Here is a 15,982-nt window from a genome sequence, read left to right on the forward strand (position 1 = left end):
ACTTCATTTCATTGCATAATATGAGTACTTTTCCCACCACTGTTAAAAGTAATCCTCCGTCCACTGGGTGGAGGTAGTGCAACTCATGTCAGACACTCTGAACAGGCAGCAGGATCTTTACATTGGTAGATTTTTTGTCAGGCTAAAGCAGCAAACTAGGCTAACTAGATACGGGATGGTGTTTTTTACTGGTGTTTCAGTCCGAGTGTGGGGAAAGGGTGCGTTCGGAAATGCGCACCGGACTGCGCGGGCGTTTATCGTGGGCTTGCCCAGGCCTTACGGCCTGGGCATAAATATAACGATTGCATTCACCACGGCTTCGTAACTCGCGCGGCGCTCCGCCGGCCGCGCGGCCCTGGCCCGCTCTTCGCGGCCACTCGCGCCTGCGGCGCTCGGGGGCGAAGAGCAGGACCAAGGTCCGCTGGCCTTCGCGCCGCTTGCAATGTCGTGGACAATAAAACGAGCGCACCCTTTCATACACTCTGACTGAATCACCAGTAAAAAAACACTATCTCAACTGGATACATCCCTGTCCCGCGCTAGCGCCACACACCATTTTAAAGGCCGTTTTGTATCTTTAATAGGAGTCATTTCACAAAACAAGAGTTGTTTCCTTGTTGTAAACACGCATGTAGTAAATTGCTATGAAGGTCGGAAGCAGCAGAGCAGGTATACTGTTCATTCTACAACATCTTGTGCACGTTGATGATGTGTTGTTCTATGCTAGGCTAGCTCTGGTCGGTCCATAGCTTTACCAGGGAGAAGTAATGGACCAGAGCTATTGCTATGCTGGGTATGTTAACGTTGCATAGCCTGTATCTGCACAAACCCAAATAAAACATGTCTAAGTCATAGTTTGACTTTGAACATGTAGAAGACATCTAGTGGTAAGCTTGCATACGGCCAATACGTATGTTTGCGTTAGCTAAGCAATAGTAGCCTAAATGAGTTTGCTGGCTGAGGTTAATTTAGGCCGTATTAGAGTAGAATACTGTGTTCGTTCGGCCAGTGGAAAAATTACTGACATTTTTAAATTTTACTCAAGTAAAAGCATCAATACTGCATTGTGGAAATACTCTGTAAGGGACTGGTGCCCTCACACCAAAATACCTAGAGTGGAATCCGACAATGCATTTCAATAAGAATGGAGCGTTTTTTTTCTTCTCATTTATGCATTGGCGGATTCCACTCTAGGTATTTTGGTGTAAGGGCACCCTTACAAGTAAAAGTGCGTTAATCAAAATGTGCTTGAGTAAAAGTATTGGTATCAAAATATAGGCTACTTAAGTACCAAAAGTAAAATACTCATTGTGCAGAATGTCCCCATTTCACAGGTTCAAAATGTATAAAATAACTTTTGAAAATAGCAGATCTGATGTGACGCATTAATTTGTGAGCTTGTAGATCGGCTATTTTGAAATGGCTGAAATGTATAGGGTTGAAGTTGTTAATCCATGTTTTGTAATAATAATCAAAAGTAACTAATAACTAAAGTTTTAATCTAACAGAGTAAAAGTTCAATATTTTGATCCGAAGATGTGGAGTAGAAGTAAAAGTATTGGAAATACTCAAGTAAAGTACAAATAACTCAATATTGTACTTAATTAAATGTACTTAACCAGTGAGTGAGATATTATTTTTCCTCACCAAGACAACATGTTAAAGGTGCAGTGAGTGAGGGATATTTGTGTCTGACAGTGCGTGTGTTAGAATAAATTATACATATATCTGATAGTAAGCCTTGCTTTAGTATTCAAATAACAGGGCTCTCCCTGTCTCCAGCTCTTTAGTAAAACGAAAATGCATTTTCAGGTCAGGATATCAAATTGGATACAATCAGGAGAGAGGATTCATACAGTATAAAGAAATGAGCATACATAACAGGAACTAGATCATGATATTGAAGCTGATAGATATGGTCACTCTTTCGATTGAATATATGTTTTTCACAATGGAACAGATAGTCAGACTACTGTAAATGTAATGCCAACTCCTACAGTTCCAACTCCTACAATTCCAAATGCTTGTCAGGGTGGGGGGTCCCCAGTTGAAATATGATTATTTTGGGCGTCACAGACTGAAAAGGTTGAGAACCACTGCTACATGTAACTGAACAAACACTAGTAATTATTGCAATGAGAATAGAACTTTAACTTTTTAACCAAAATTATTACACTACCTTAATCGTTATCGTTGTATACCGTACTTGCTCTATTATGGGCCTGATAGCTTTGATTATGTATGTTAGTACAGAGTGCTGCCCCAAACAGACTATATTTTGAAGTTTGAAGATATCATTGTTCAAATATTGTCTTCAAATAAAATGAAATATGCTTTTGCCCTCTGCATTATTTAAACTAAAAATGTCCAAATGCTAAAATGGCAGTTAGCTTTAACTTGTGTTTGTGTGAAAATGTTTGACATACTGTAGGAACTAATTTTTGCATTTTGCAAATGTGGCATGAATTGGACAAACAAAGCAGAGGGGGTACAATGCATGAGGAGTAATTGGATCTTGTCTGTCTGTGATTCAACTGGAATGTTTTTACCGTTTTTAGCAAGATTGGTCAAATGAACTACTATTTTCCATTTGTGTTGCAGTACACCTTTGAAGACCACCCAGCCACCCGAGGCATCTTGAGAGAATGAACTCGAGGGAATCAACGTATTGCAGAAATCCCCAGTATAAAGACCGAAACACAAGAGAGGAGGATTATGACGACAGATGGGAAGAAAGACAGGAACCTAACCATGATAAACCAAGGGATGATTTCCGGCGGTATGGTGGAGCGGTCCAGAGCAGCATGGAGAGGTCTGGGGGAGATGGGGAGTACAGTGACAACCCTGGAGGAGATGGGGAGTACAGTGACAACCCAAGAAGGGTGTTCATTGAAAAGAAATTGAACAGCGACCAGAGTAGAAGAAGCCCATTGAAGAGGCCCAGTGACAGTCTTAGTGGCGTTTCCCCTGAAAAACACACGGACAGGCAATATCCAAGATTTGACGACGAGGAAATTGTGCGAAAACAGAGACAACTTCAAATGATTGAGGAAGAGATTGCCCGCAAGAAATCAGCCATCAAATTGTTGTCTTCTGAGACAGAGCGATACATTTCTGAAAAGAAACGGCGGAGGTTTACAGAGGATGTTGATGATGTCAAATATGGGCAATCACCAGATGATTCAGAATACGGGCAATCATCTGATCATATGTACAGGGAAAAGGATTTCCCATGTAGACAACCACCCAAGGATAATTTATCCTACAAGAAAACATCTAGAGATTCCAAACACAGGAACCAACCTGAAGATTTCTCATACAAACAACGGTCTGATGATTCCTCATACAGAAAATCACCTGCACACTACAAAGAGAGACATTTTCAAGACTGCAGCAACGATGAAGACACACAATCTGACAAGTTCTATTCAAGGGTATTGTGACATTTGATTTTCTAAGTGGTTTATGTCTTATTACAAATGATCACCTTTTTGTTACTGGCAATTTAATTCCAAATCCATTTGTAATGTGCTTAGGTAGGATGGACTCAGTTTAAATGTTTTCATTTCCTAGTTTGTCTATTTATGCAACATTATTTTTTATTTTTTGATGAGGTCGATGCCATACCCCGGGAGAGAGATTACAGTCCTCCCTCAGAATATGAGAATCACCGTCAAAATAGTTACGAAAGGAGATACAAAAGGAAGACATCTTATGAACAGGTAGGCTTATTTGACAAGATGCTCATTGATGCTTAAATGCTTTATGTATCTATCCACATCTTTGCAGTGGGACAATTTGACCAATTCTTTTCAAGGATATTGTGACATTTTGATTTGTTTTACAGGGCAAGCAGCAGACTATAATACTTGATCAGCTTTATTTTTCTTTTGTAACCCCAAAAGTCCATTGAGTTCAATGGAGGAGCAGTGCCCTGTTCTATTTGGTTCCTCAAGCTGTATAGAAATGTAGAATGTCCTTTTTCTGATTGGACACTATAAAGGATTTGAGGATTGGTCAAGCATCATGTGAAATAGGGATGTTGATCGAAGTATTATTTGCGAATAATAATTGCTCTTCCTTGCTTAGCATGGAGTCTGTTCTCTAGAGACTAGAAGCGGAGTGACAAAGTCCATGGAACGTAGTGGGAGCGCTCAGGCTGGCACCCCAGGCTAGTGTATCAAATGTGGAGCTTTGGTCTGCCTCGCTCTCTCTCCACGACCGCGTCCACGGGTGTGTCGCATTAACGACGAGTAGTGTATTTTGTGATCATCGCACACGACGGCGACGCTGCCATTAACAAGTGAGCTTTCGTGTCAAGCATGCATGCAGAGGCAGGAGGTAAACGAAACGCATCCAGTCCATAGAGTTGATACAGTCAGGCAAGTCAGCGCGCACTGCTATGACGCGCGCATCAGACCGGTCCAGCAGTGTTTCTCAACCAGGTAGTCCGCGGACCTGACTAGCGCCGCATGCATGCGAATGCACAACACAGACATGATGCACTCGTCTCCGATCCGGTCCTCTCACATTTGGAAAACATTAACGCTTATAACGTTTTTGAACAAGCGATTAAAACATTTTTGGGGGAAAAAACTTTGGAAAAATAAAAAAAATATATATATATTTTTCGACTTTGAGTCGCGGTGAGCATGAGTCGATTTTCGAGTCGATTTTTTTTCACATCCCTAATGTGAAATCACAATATTAATGGGCAACTACACTTTATTTCCAACTGCATTTATATTATAGTTAGATTGGATGATCTCAGTGTGATTTTGAAGTTAAAACATTTCATTTCCTTTTTTGAAATATTCATCTATTTTTTTATCAGGTTGATGCCAAACCCAGAGAGAGAGAGATTAGTCCTTCTTCAGACTATGAGGATCATCGTCGAAATAGTTCGAGATATGAAAGGAATACATCTTATGAACGGGTAGGCTTGTTTTATGAGATCCTTAAATTATTAAATGCATTATTTGTATTTGTAAGTATCTACTCAGCAGACGCGGATCTAGCCCTGAGCAGCAGGGGGAGCTACAGGGAGCTTTCGCGCCCGCGGCCGTGCAGCGCGTGCACGAAATGTGCGCGTGCGCGTCCGCAGTTTTATTAATTTATTTTTTAAGTTTTGCAGTCATTTTGCCCTATTCACTATCAGTCTCCCAGTCCCCACCCACCCCTTAGGTTAAGCAAAACAACTGATGATTTAAGTAACATTTGTCTCAGCGGACAACTTTTGACATCAAGAAAAGAGTTGGGCATAGGCAAGCTGCAGCAGCAGTCAAGTGTACTCACCATCCAGAATAATTAGATTTAATAGAGATTTTTTTTATTAGATTTTTACTCACTGTAGGGTCGAGTGGTCACGATAGTGCGTCCATGCATCTCTGTTATGCAACTTTGGGAAAGTTGTAAAGGCTTTGGTGGTGATCTTGTACAGTTTCCATAACATCTCCTCATAAAGAACTTCAATCGAGTGTATAATGTTTGTTTTATATGGGTTGTTAGTTGTCCTGCGTGCCTTCCATAATTCCCATGGGCCATGGGTTAACAGTGCGCATTGCAAGATGACGCTAAAATGGACTGCTGTCTTCTCTCTCCCCCCAGTGCCCCGTTCGCAAATTACTGTGATTAATGTGTAGGCTAAACTGTTCTGATAATACAACTTGTTTTGGCTGTCCATTCATCATGTATAACTTAAACTGCGCGCTCGTATTCCAAACCAATGCAGCTTAACAACATAACAAACCGACAACTAGGGCCAACCCAGCAACAACTATCGTTTCCTGTCTTACTTTCACAATAAAGTGTCTCCCGCTTACCTCCCAATGCAGCTTATTTCACGCAGGTTATTATTAACAGGAAAAAGTGTAGCTTAACCCGTGTGTTTTTGTGCAACCAAACGTGCATGGGAGAGAGAGTGATGAGGGTGAGAGAGAGAGACATTGAGAAACAGAGAGAGAGAGAGAACTGCCGTTGTTTAGGAGTAGTACTGCACTTGGGTATCACACTTTTCTCCGTCTGACCGTCTCTCTCCCGATTTTGCTAGCCCCGAAAACTACCGGTGCTAGTCCGGAAACTAGTGGTGCTTTAGCACCAAAAGCTACCGCGTAACTCCGCCACTGCTACTCAGCATCTTTGCATATAATGGTTGCTTAATTCATTGTGTTCTCTTGGCTTAAAAACAAGTTCCTTTTTTACAGTTTAGTTTTTTGGGGGAACTTTAGGATATTGTGACATTTGATCTTCAAACTGGTTTGTTTCATTGCAAATGATAACTTTAGCAGACTATAATACTTGATCAGCTTTATTTTTCTTTTGTAACCCCAAAAGTCCATTGAGTTCAATGGAGGAGTGGTGCCCTGTTCTATTCGGTTCCTCAAGCTGTATAGAAATGTAGAATGTCCCTTTTCTGATTGGACACGAAGGATTTGAGGATTGGTCAAGCGTCATGTGAAATCACAATATTAATTAATGGGCAACCACACTTTATTTCCAACTGCATTTATATTGTAGTTAGATTGGATGATCTCAGTGTGATTTTGAAGTTAAAACATTTCATTTCCTTTTTTGAAACATTCATCTATTTTTTATCAGGTTAATGCCAAACCCAGAGAGAGAGATTACAGTCCTTCTTCAGACTATGAGGATCATCGTCGAAATAGTTCGAGATATGAAAGGAATACATCTTATGAACGGGTAGGCTTGTTTTATGAGATCCTTAAATTATTAAATGCATTTATTTGTATTTGTAAGTATCTACTCAGCATCTTTGCATATAATGGTTGCTTAATTCATTGTGTTCTCTTGGCTTCAAAACAAGTTCCTTTTTTACAGTTTAGTTTTTTGGGGGAACTTTAGGATATTGTGACATTTGATCTTCAAACTGGTTTGTTTCATTGCAAATGATAACTTTAGCAGACTATAATACTTGATCAGCTTTATTTTTCTTTTGTAACCCCAAAAGTCCATTGAGTTCAGTGGAGGAGTGGTGCCCTGTTCTATTCGGTTCCTCAAGCTGTATAGAAATGTAGAATGTCCATTTTCTGATTGGACACGAATGATTTGAGGATTGGTCAAGCGTCATGTGAAATCACAATATTAATGGGCAACCACACTTTATTTCCAACTGCATTTATATTGTAGTTAGATTGGATGATCTCAGTGTGATTTTGAAGTTAAAACATTTCATTTCCTTTTTTGAAACATTCATCTATTTTTTATCAGGTTGATGCCAAACCCAGAGAAAGAGATTACAGTCCTTCTTCAGACTATGAGGATCATCGTCGAAATAGTTCGAGATATGAAAGGAATATGTCTTATGAACGGGTAGGCTTGATCCTTAAATTATTAAATGCATTTATTTGTATTTGTAAGCATCTACTCAGCATCTTTGCATATAATGGTTGCTTAATTCAGTGTGTTCTCTTGGCTTCAAAACAAGTTCCTTTTTTACAGTTTTGTTTTTTTGTGGAACTTGAAGTTGGTTTAATTGGCACAGTTAACAGAAAGCTCCTTATATAAGCTATGCTATTCTTTGATCAAGTAAACACTATGTAACGAAAAATGTAAGGACTATAACAGTGTTATTATTCTCATTGTCTATTATCAACATCAACAGTTTACATAAACCTTAACCACTCTTCCCAAAATGGGTTTATTTTTTAGATGCCATGTTGGTTTACGTTTTGGCCATTCAATAAGTTACAGAATGTCAATGTTGGCTGTAACTCAACTGTATCATTAAATGCCCTCTTTGAGGTAACATTTGTGTTTTAAATGCAGCACCTTTTCGAGGCATATTAAACATTGGTTAATTTGAGATAAAAACTAAATTGAATCAAGTTGATTTCAAGATCCAAATGGGAACGGCGTGGCTTCATGTTGATCTGGGACTTCCTTGGTGGTAACACTACTACTAATAATGTGTTATAATCTACTTACCAGTAAGACTCCCTAATCGGGAGATAAGCGACCGTCAGGTCCCATACATAAACTTTAGAAGGCAATCGTAGCCAATCAGGAGGGAATATGGGAAATGGGACAGATCCATGTTGATGACATGACTTTAGAGATACTGTGTACCGCTTTTTGTGATTTTCCAGCAGTGTCCAAAAACGTTTTTCTTTTCTTTTTTTGCAAAAATCGGCCTGATGGTGGCGATAGAAGAGGGCCATGTGAGAAATGAGGGGTGGAGGTTGTGGTTTGGTAGCCAAGGAGTGTGTGTGCAAAGTTTGGCATGAATAGGGGCAACGGTGCCGGAGATGAGCGTAGGGCAAAAGTGTGACGTGACAGACGGACTGACTGACTGACAGGTAGCAGGTGGAGGTTTTGATAGTAACTGCGACCTGACGGTCGCAATAACTGTATAATTATGGTTATAAGTGCTCATAAATACTCCTAAAGCTTTGTAACAATAACCATAAGACATTATAAATACTTTATATAATAGACAGTATATATTTTGATGATTGTTTTGAAATATGACTTGTTTGACATATGTGCTTTTATCGAATCTTATTTCTGTTTATTTTTCATTTCAGGGTTTTGAGGATGAGCTCGATGTCACCGGCCAAGATCCTGGTGCAATATCGCACAATGCCGCTGCCAAGGGTTTTGAACGTTTCCTTGGTTTGCTTAACAAAGGGGTGAATGTCGACAAGCTCCTCAAGATTGTTGGTCAGTCTCCTGCGTTAGCTGATGACCCGCCTTGCCCTCAAAGTCCTCGCCTGAATGCTGAGAAGCCTTTGTGGTCTGACAGGACTGCTAGTCAACAGGAGCGACGGCCGAGTGAGTGTCAGGGATCCCCGAGTGAAGTTCCCCAAAAGGGGAGTGAGAGTCAACTGCCCCGTCAAAAGACCTACAGTTTTCAAGAATGCTCTCAGCCTGATGAGTCTCTGAACAAGAGACTAGAGAAAGCAGAAGGCAGTCTTGTTAGCGCTAGAGCTAAGTCTCCCCGATTGGTGGAAAAGATGCTTGTTAGACCTGTCGAAGAGCAGAAGAGCAGGCAGATGCAGGATCTATTGCAGGTCATTGGTATGGATCTAGGGTTTGAAGAGCTGGGCCAAATGTCAAGTCGGATTCAGGAGCGGTTGTATGGAAAGAAGGACGACTTTGAGAAAAGGGATATTGACTTGAGGTGGGAAAAGGACAGAAGAGTGTCTTCTCGTCATCATAGCAGATCCTTGTCTTCAAGTAGATCTAGTTTTGGTCCTCTTACACAAAATGTCTCTCAGAAAAATGAGTCAATGGAGATTGCGAAAGACATCAGAGAGGCAAAGCAACAAACATGTAGTAATGAGAGCAGAAAAATTCCTATCCAGGACAATGACAAGAATGGGAACAAGTCCCTGAACTGCAGTCCTCCTGACTACTCTAAACCACCACCCATGCCACCTGACTACTCCAAACCACCACCCATGCCACCTTACAGCTCTATGTCTAAACCACCACCTACACCTGTGATGCCACCTTTTCACTCGATGTCTACACCACCTCCTACACCTGTGACACCAGCTTACCCTCCACCTCCGTTCTTGCCATATACATATTCAACAGCCACCCCTGCCATGCCTCCGGCTCCTACCTGGGGAATCGGATCCCCTTTCCCATTCGTTCCTGGATACCCCCCCTATCTAAGTGTCCCGACTTCAAACACCTACCAAGCACCATCTAGCCAAGTAAACTATCCAACCAGTCAAACTACTATTCATCGTCAGCTCATTGATTTGAGTTCAAACAAATCAAACTCAACTCAAAATCAAACCTCAGTTCAGTTTGTTAACACAATCCAAAAATCGAAAACATCGTCAAGGCCTCGCTGTTTGCAGGTTATTGAAATGGGCAAAAAAAAGTAAAGACAAAAACGGACTAGAGGCTACTGCTACAGAAAAAGCATCGCATAGAAATATATAATTAAGTACTGTTAAACATTTAAAATATTCCCACCAGGCAGCAACTAAAAATTAAGCAACATTGTCAGAAGAGAATAATAGCAGACCTTTGAGTCAAGGTTGCTACGTGAAAAGGAACAAAGGGACTCACTTCCATGAAGTTTGGAAGGGCCTTTTGAGGCAGGACCAAATATGGATTCATATGGCCTCATTTTTGTCAAAAAGTGTGAAGGCTGTGAGAGGAACCTGTGCAGGAGCAGCTTAAGGTAAATGAAGAAAATAGAACCTGGCTAGACTATACACACTTAGGCCAATAACCTAGTGCACTGGTTTGACTCAATTCCACACCGGCAGTAACGAAATATTCCTTCGGCACTGAGATGACCAAGTATTGTGGACTTAACTCTCCCAGCGAATGTGGCGTTCTGATGTGTGTATGTCTACTTCTTTACACCCCATGTGACCAAAGTGGTTTTGATCAATGTTTTTATTTTGTTTTTTCATTTTCTCCACAAACTTTAGTCATTGCTAATTACAGAACCCCATGTAATTGTAACCACTAGTACTGATTGAAGTTGTATGCAACCAAGTTTCCTCCACTTCTTTTCACCCGACAGTGACACTTCACCGGGCATAATGCACACAGGAACACTAGCCAGTGCTGAATTCCCACCCACAAACATGGTCAAATGTGCGTGTTGAAGCACCTGGCTGGAGGCACTGTGGAGGAAACTCTAGTCTCCACAATGGTGTATAGGTACTTTTCCACTTGTGCCACCGAGTGCTGTCACAATATATTGCAGACAAAATATTATGTAAATATTTTATTAACAATACTTTTTTTGGCTTTGTACATATTTCTGTTTGCCGTTTAGGCTTTTAAACAAATAATTTGGCAAATACATTAAATATATGAAGAAATGAGTGACTAACTGGTACCCTAATCAATCAAGATAGCGGAGATCTATACATCTTGACACATTGTGAAATTAATTTTCAAATTGATTTCTACATGATAGTAATGGAGACATTTATGACGATTATGCAAAAATAATTGCAATTAACTGGGTTAATTATGGCAAGCCTAGCGCCACCCAGGTGTCCTGACCAAAGTAGATTAACTGACTGTCCGACCTAAAAGTCTTGTGTTCTCACTGCGGCTAAAAAGAACTGCTGAGCCTCAACACAATTACTGGGCAGCAGCGTGTCCTGTGCACATTAAACTGTTGCCCACAACCACAATAGTATGTGGCAACACAGTGTTGACTTTTTAATATTTCTTGAGTTGAGGTTTAGTCCTGATTCCATTGACAGACCTTGGTCACGTGGTTGGTAAGTAGTACAAGTGCTGGACTCCTAGACAAATGTGTTGCGTGTACAAGCCACTGGGGCCGTACATCCCACCGCAACCATATTAAGAGGGGCAGCTTGCCATAACTCTACTGCAAGAAATGTGCCTGAGACCAGTTTTCCGTGTTATAATCAATGTTGTAATCATCACTGTTATAATCTACATAAGTAAGATAGTCAATTTTGGTTCAGAAACCCCCATTTTAGTGTAACCGTACCGTATCATCTGACTTTTGTGACAAACCAAATGCGAATTCAGCATGTTATGATTTGAATTGTGGAGCGACCTCTTGCTTGAATGGACATAGGCATACAACCATAGGAGGCATGGCTTGACCCTATTAATATGGTGGCCCTGTTGTTTAAATGGGAGTATCGTTTAAAATCTCTTTTTGAACCATGTGCCTTTGTCTTTTCATTTTAAGATTCTTTTTTTGCATTTTATGCTTTATTTCAGAGTGGTCAGTGTAGAGAGACAGGAAACCAAGGGCAGAAAGAGGTGAGACATGCAAGATGTGGGTCAGATTCGAACATGGGTCCTCGTGCTCACTAGGTGTATATAGAAATAGATCTGAGCCAACAGGCTATTCTTGTCCAATCAGTGGAAAGGAGATTGGGCTCTCATCACTGGGCCCATTAAACTGATACCAGACTCAATACCAGTGGTTGATTATTTCATAGGTTGTAAATGGTGGTTTTGTAATAAAAGCATACATGATTTTACATGTCTTGAGTTCCTTTACTCTGTCAGGGAATTTTAAATGTTTAGTAGTAAATTATCGCTGCTGTCAGGCAGAAACCAAGTATCCATATTTCCAAGGTCTTTCCAAAATGAATATCCTTGTAGTGAAAATAGATCTACAAGCGAATTTCAGGGAGGCCATGAAGGCTATGGCCGTCGTTGCCCTTCAGTTTGGCCTTGTGCCCCTCCAAAAAATTGCATACCCTGAGGCCACAGTGGCCTTAATGCCCCAGCCTACTGTACTACTTTCTCCTTTGTCTTGTCAATATGTAGACAGCAGTGTCTCTTTCTTGTCATGTAGACACCAATGCCTTTTGTTGAGTCCCTCAACATTTGGCCTTTGTGCCCTCAAAAAAGAAAAAAGAAAATATATCACCTGACAGCAATATGCATTTGTGTGTGAGAGATGGAGAATGTTATAGGTTCAAATGGTAACTTAAATCTGACCAGTGGCCACCGCTGCAAATTTAACCGGTAAGAACAGCATTTGGATTTTTACTAACTGCCTGTTGGGAACGATGCCCACCTCGGTTATCCAATACCCAGAGGGTAATATTCAATATTAGTAATTATTGAATATACAAGTCATTATCAATGCAAGTGATATGATTTGACTACACATGTATACATTTGGGTTGTGTTTACTCAATACATGTGCATTGTGCAGTGGTGGAAAGTAGAGTACGATTCCATATAATTATGTTATGGCACTGATAAAACAAGATCAAGTCAAGGGACCCTTGGCAAGGCTCTCTCCGGGTCCGAACAAATGCTTACAAATAGGCCCTTGAAACAGAAGTCAGAATAACAACAGCTGTGTGGAACAGTCCTTGTAGGCAATGGGCTGTAAATGCAAAACAAAGATATACTGCGACCAGATGGTGGCGACTTATTTCCACTTTTATATTCTCTCCTTAACACGCCACAGAATAAGATGGGAATGGGATGGAACTTTATTTTTTGCTGCTAACGCTATTCCTGCTCAGTGCTCACTTCACATAGGCGAACTTTTTTGGATAGCGCGGTAGCGCCGGATGTGTTTGGCTTTTTGGCTAATAATATTATTGCTGGATCCCGTTTAGCTCTCTTCCTCGCGTCAATCTTTTATGTTTATGCCTGGTTAGCCTCGGCCCTCGGAAACCTGCAGGCTTCTTTTGCCTGGTCAACATGGTGATTGAGTAATAACTCCGTTTTTACAAGCACTGTGGATTTATAAATTGCCTGTTTAGGCTACTCTTTTACACCGGTGAAGTGAAACGGACACATTTGGTGGAGATGGAAGAGGGGCTCCAGACAGTCCATGTGTCGCTAATAGTGAGTACAACATTTGGATTTTTATTTACTACCATAGCTCGATGCTTGTTGGGATACCCAGCCGGAGGGTATCTATTCAATATTAGACATTATTGAATACAAGTCAATAATATAAGCTATATGACTTGACTATACATACATTTGGGTTGTGTCCGAGTAGTACAGTAACACCCCCTTCCCTAGCTCTGCTCCATAACGTTAGTGGAGTTGCTACTTGCTACCCCTTCCCCTGACTACAGCATTTTGATTAGATTGACATCAAAAGTCCAGTTCCCATGTCAATATTATGTTCAACAGCATAGGCCTAATGGAAAATAAACGTTGCTTTCTATTCAATAACAGTTGTGCCAGTCAGTTTATTGATGTAATTTGGTTACAGATGATCAGGTTCACATAAAGCCTGTGAATGTTTTATCATTGACATTACTAAAATACATGTAATAACATACCACCTGCAGTACCGTCGCGTACCCCTAGGGGTACACGTACCCCATTTGAGAAACAGCTTTAACGGCTTTAACACACCACAGAAGGATGGAACTTTGCGGATGTGTTTGGCTCAACTCTATGGGTTGGCTGCTCCTTTGCTTATTGCTTTGATCAAAAATTGAGTAAGCGTATTTGCCTGTAAGAGCTAAATGTTAACCCTTTTACACCGGTGAAGTGAAATGTTTTGATGGAGAGTCTGCTCTGGAACATATTTATAGACTGTAAAAAATTAAAGGTCTGGAGACTGAAGAAGGGCTCCAATCAATAGGTAAACAATGTCTGTAGATGTTATTACCTTTGAAAGTGTACTGATGTCGGATAGGTGTGGGTCAGTGACGTGACGCCCCAAAAAATGTGTTTTTAAAAAAACTTTAAATTGCAGGCATAAAAGTTATTTACTTTTGTTCTACTCACTCTCAACCTTATGGAAATACATTTTGTTTTTAGATATTTTATTGGAATCAGACTTTATTCAGCAGTTTGTTGTACTTGTGCCTAAAATCGTCATATGGTGTGACATGAAAATAATTGTTCATAAAATGAAAATGGAGTACATCTTTCTTAAGTTACTCACTTTATCAAAGTCCTTTATCATAACTAACCAGTGATCCACTATAGTTTTTTGAAAATTAATTATATCTGTATATTTTTTTCATAATCGACACTCTGTGTGAGGCCCATGTTTATGATCTTACAACATATTTTAAATGTATTCTGTCAAAACTTTCTCTAAAATTACACAAATATTTGTGACTCTTCCTGATAATATTCTCTATGTAATCCATAAACATTTTTTTGGTTTAATCATTAATAAAGGTATGATTTCTCACTATTTGGAATGTCACACCAAATGATTTAGTGTCACACCGTATGATCATATCTTCATGTGTCAAAGCAAACTGTGTTTTAACCTACCTATTAGTGAGTACTGAACTTTACTGATTGATTAAACAATTACCCAGGATAACATGGCCTTAATATTTCTGAACAGGATATTATTGTAGGGCTTTAACATGGGATAAGAAAGAATTGTAGTAGTAGATGGATGATGAGGATGTGCACAGGAATGCTACGCACACCTAAGTCTACACTTGGAGCCAAGGCATTGAAGGCAACATTTTTAACACCAATTAGTGGAAACAGAACTCAGCATTCAGGTAAATTGCTTTTTTCCGAAGTCTCCTGAACTTGAACACAGCATTTTGTGTTGAACAAATGTAATTAGGAATCATGACATTACACCACATCTCCACTAGCTAAAGAGTGCTGGGTTGCGCAACTCCGAAAATAGCTGATCTACAAGCTCTCGCAGCACAACGTGTTGAGAGCTTGTAGATCAGCTATTTTCGCTAGTTTTGTCTCGGGTCCTACCTTAACACTGTCCACTGTCCAGTCCAGTGAGTGAAAGTACAAAAGTATTAGATCAGATTAGATTATACATTTAGACTGTATTGTATATCAGCCAGTCGTATTTGGTGAGGGTAGCAAACCGGCTGCCTTGTTGCGGTTCTGCTATGCCACAGACAACCTCCTGCTCTTCGTAGAAAATGCAGTCTCGCCCCTTTGGCTCCTCTCTCCTTGCTGGGTCATTGTTTAGTTTCTCCCTGTACTTTCTCGTTCTCTCAGCACTTGTCATTTTCCAGCTGACAAAAGAAAATGGAATGTATAGTTTAAGACAAAGAGAAAATATTGTTTAGATTGAAACAATATGTTAAGGTTTCTGTGAAGGGGTTTCTGCTCTGTCTGATGAATTTGAAGTATCACTGAATGAAGCTAAATTACATTTTATGAAAAAATGTTTAAAACAAATGTTTAAATGTACAAAAGAAACATGGAACTTTGTTATTTGTTGTTATATCTGTAGTTAAATACAGTATAAATCATATGGTGTGACAGTCAAGTCATATGGTGTGACAAGCAGACATGTCACACCATATGATTAAGTGTCACACCATATTACTGTTTTCTCCATTTAGGTTTACCTTGAGGCTACTATGTACACATTAGCATGCTAACAGCATGCTAGCTATAACAAAGCAGCCTAGATCTACATGGAAATATGACCAAAACTTCAAATAACTTAAGCTTTTTTTAAAGAAAAGGTGTCACACCAAAAGACATCCAGAATGGTGAGTTTGTCAACGTTTCAACAAGATGGCATTTCATGAAAATGTTAAAATCATAACTCACCTCA

General features: G+C 40.0%; 1 protein-coding gene across 2 annotated transcripts; it reads left to right on the forward strand.

Moving 5' to 3' along the window:
• The first annotated feature begins 537 nt into the window (after positions 1–537).
• Positions 538–10,770, forward strand: LOC308282477 (uncharacterized protein). Of its 2 annotated transcripts, XM_080722831.1 has the most exons (7): positions 538–669; positions 2,602–3,434; positions 3,615–3,722; positions 4,835–4,936; positions 6,598–6,699; positions 7,228–7,329; positions 8,544–10,770. In XM_080722831.1, exons 2-7 carry the CDS (start codon positions 2,646–2,648, stop codon positions 9,855–9,857), a joined length of 2,517 nt encoding a protein of 838 aa, XP_080578957.1. In that variant the 5' UTR covers positions 538–669; positions 2,602–2,645; the 3' UTR covers positions 9,858–10,770. The 2 variants fall into 2 exon arrangements, with proteins under 2 accessions (XP_080578957.1, XP_080578958.1); XM_080722832.1 differs by lacking the exons at positions 538–669; positions 2,602–3,434; positions 3,615–3,722; positions 4,835–4,936 and having other exon boundaries at positions 6,594–6,699.
• The last annotated feature ends 5,212 nt before the right edge of the window (positions 10,771–15,982 follow it).

The sequence above is a fragment of the Nannobrachium achirus genome (genome assembly GCF_963921795.1).
Source record: "Nannobrachium achirus genome assembly, chromosome: 3".
In the NCBI taxonomy this organism is placed as follows: domain Eukaryota; kingdom Metazoa; phylum Chordata; class Actinopteri; order Myctophiformes; family Myctophidae; genus Nannobrachium; species Nannobrachium achirus.

Excerpts from the sequence above, each read along its gene's own strand:
- LOC308282477 (XM_080722831.1), top strand. The coding sequence starts at position 2,646 with ATGAACTCGAGGGAATCAACGTATTGCAGAAATCCCCAGTATAAAGAC. Across the intron at positions 3,435-3,614 it reads CTGACAAGTTCTATTCAAGG|GTCGATGCCATACCCCGGGA; the intron begins GTATTGTGACAT and ends TTTTTTGATGAG. Across the intron at positions 7,330-8,543 it reads GGAATATGTCTTATGAACGG|GGTTTTGAGGATGAGCTCGA; the intron begins GTAGGCTTGATC and ends TTTTCATTTCAG.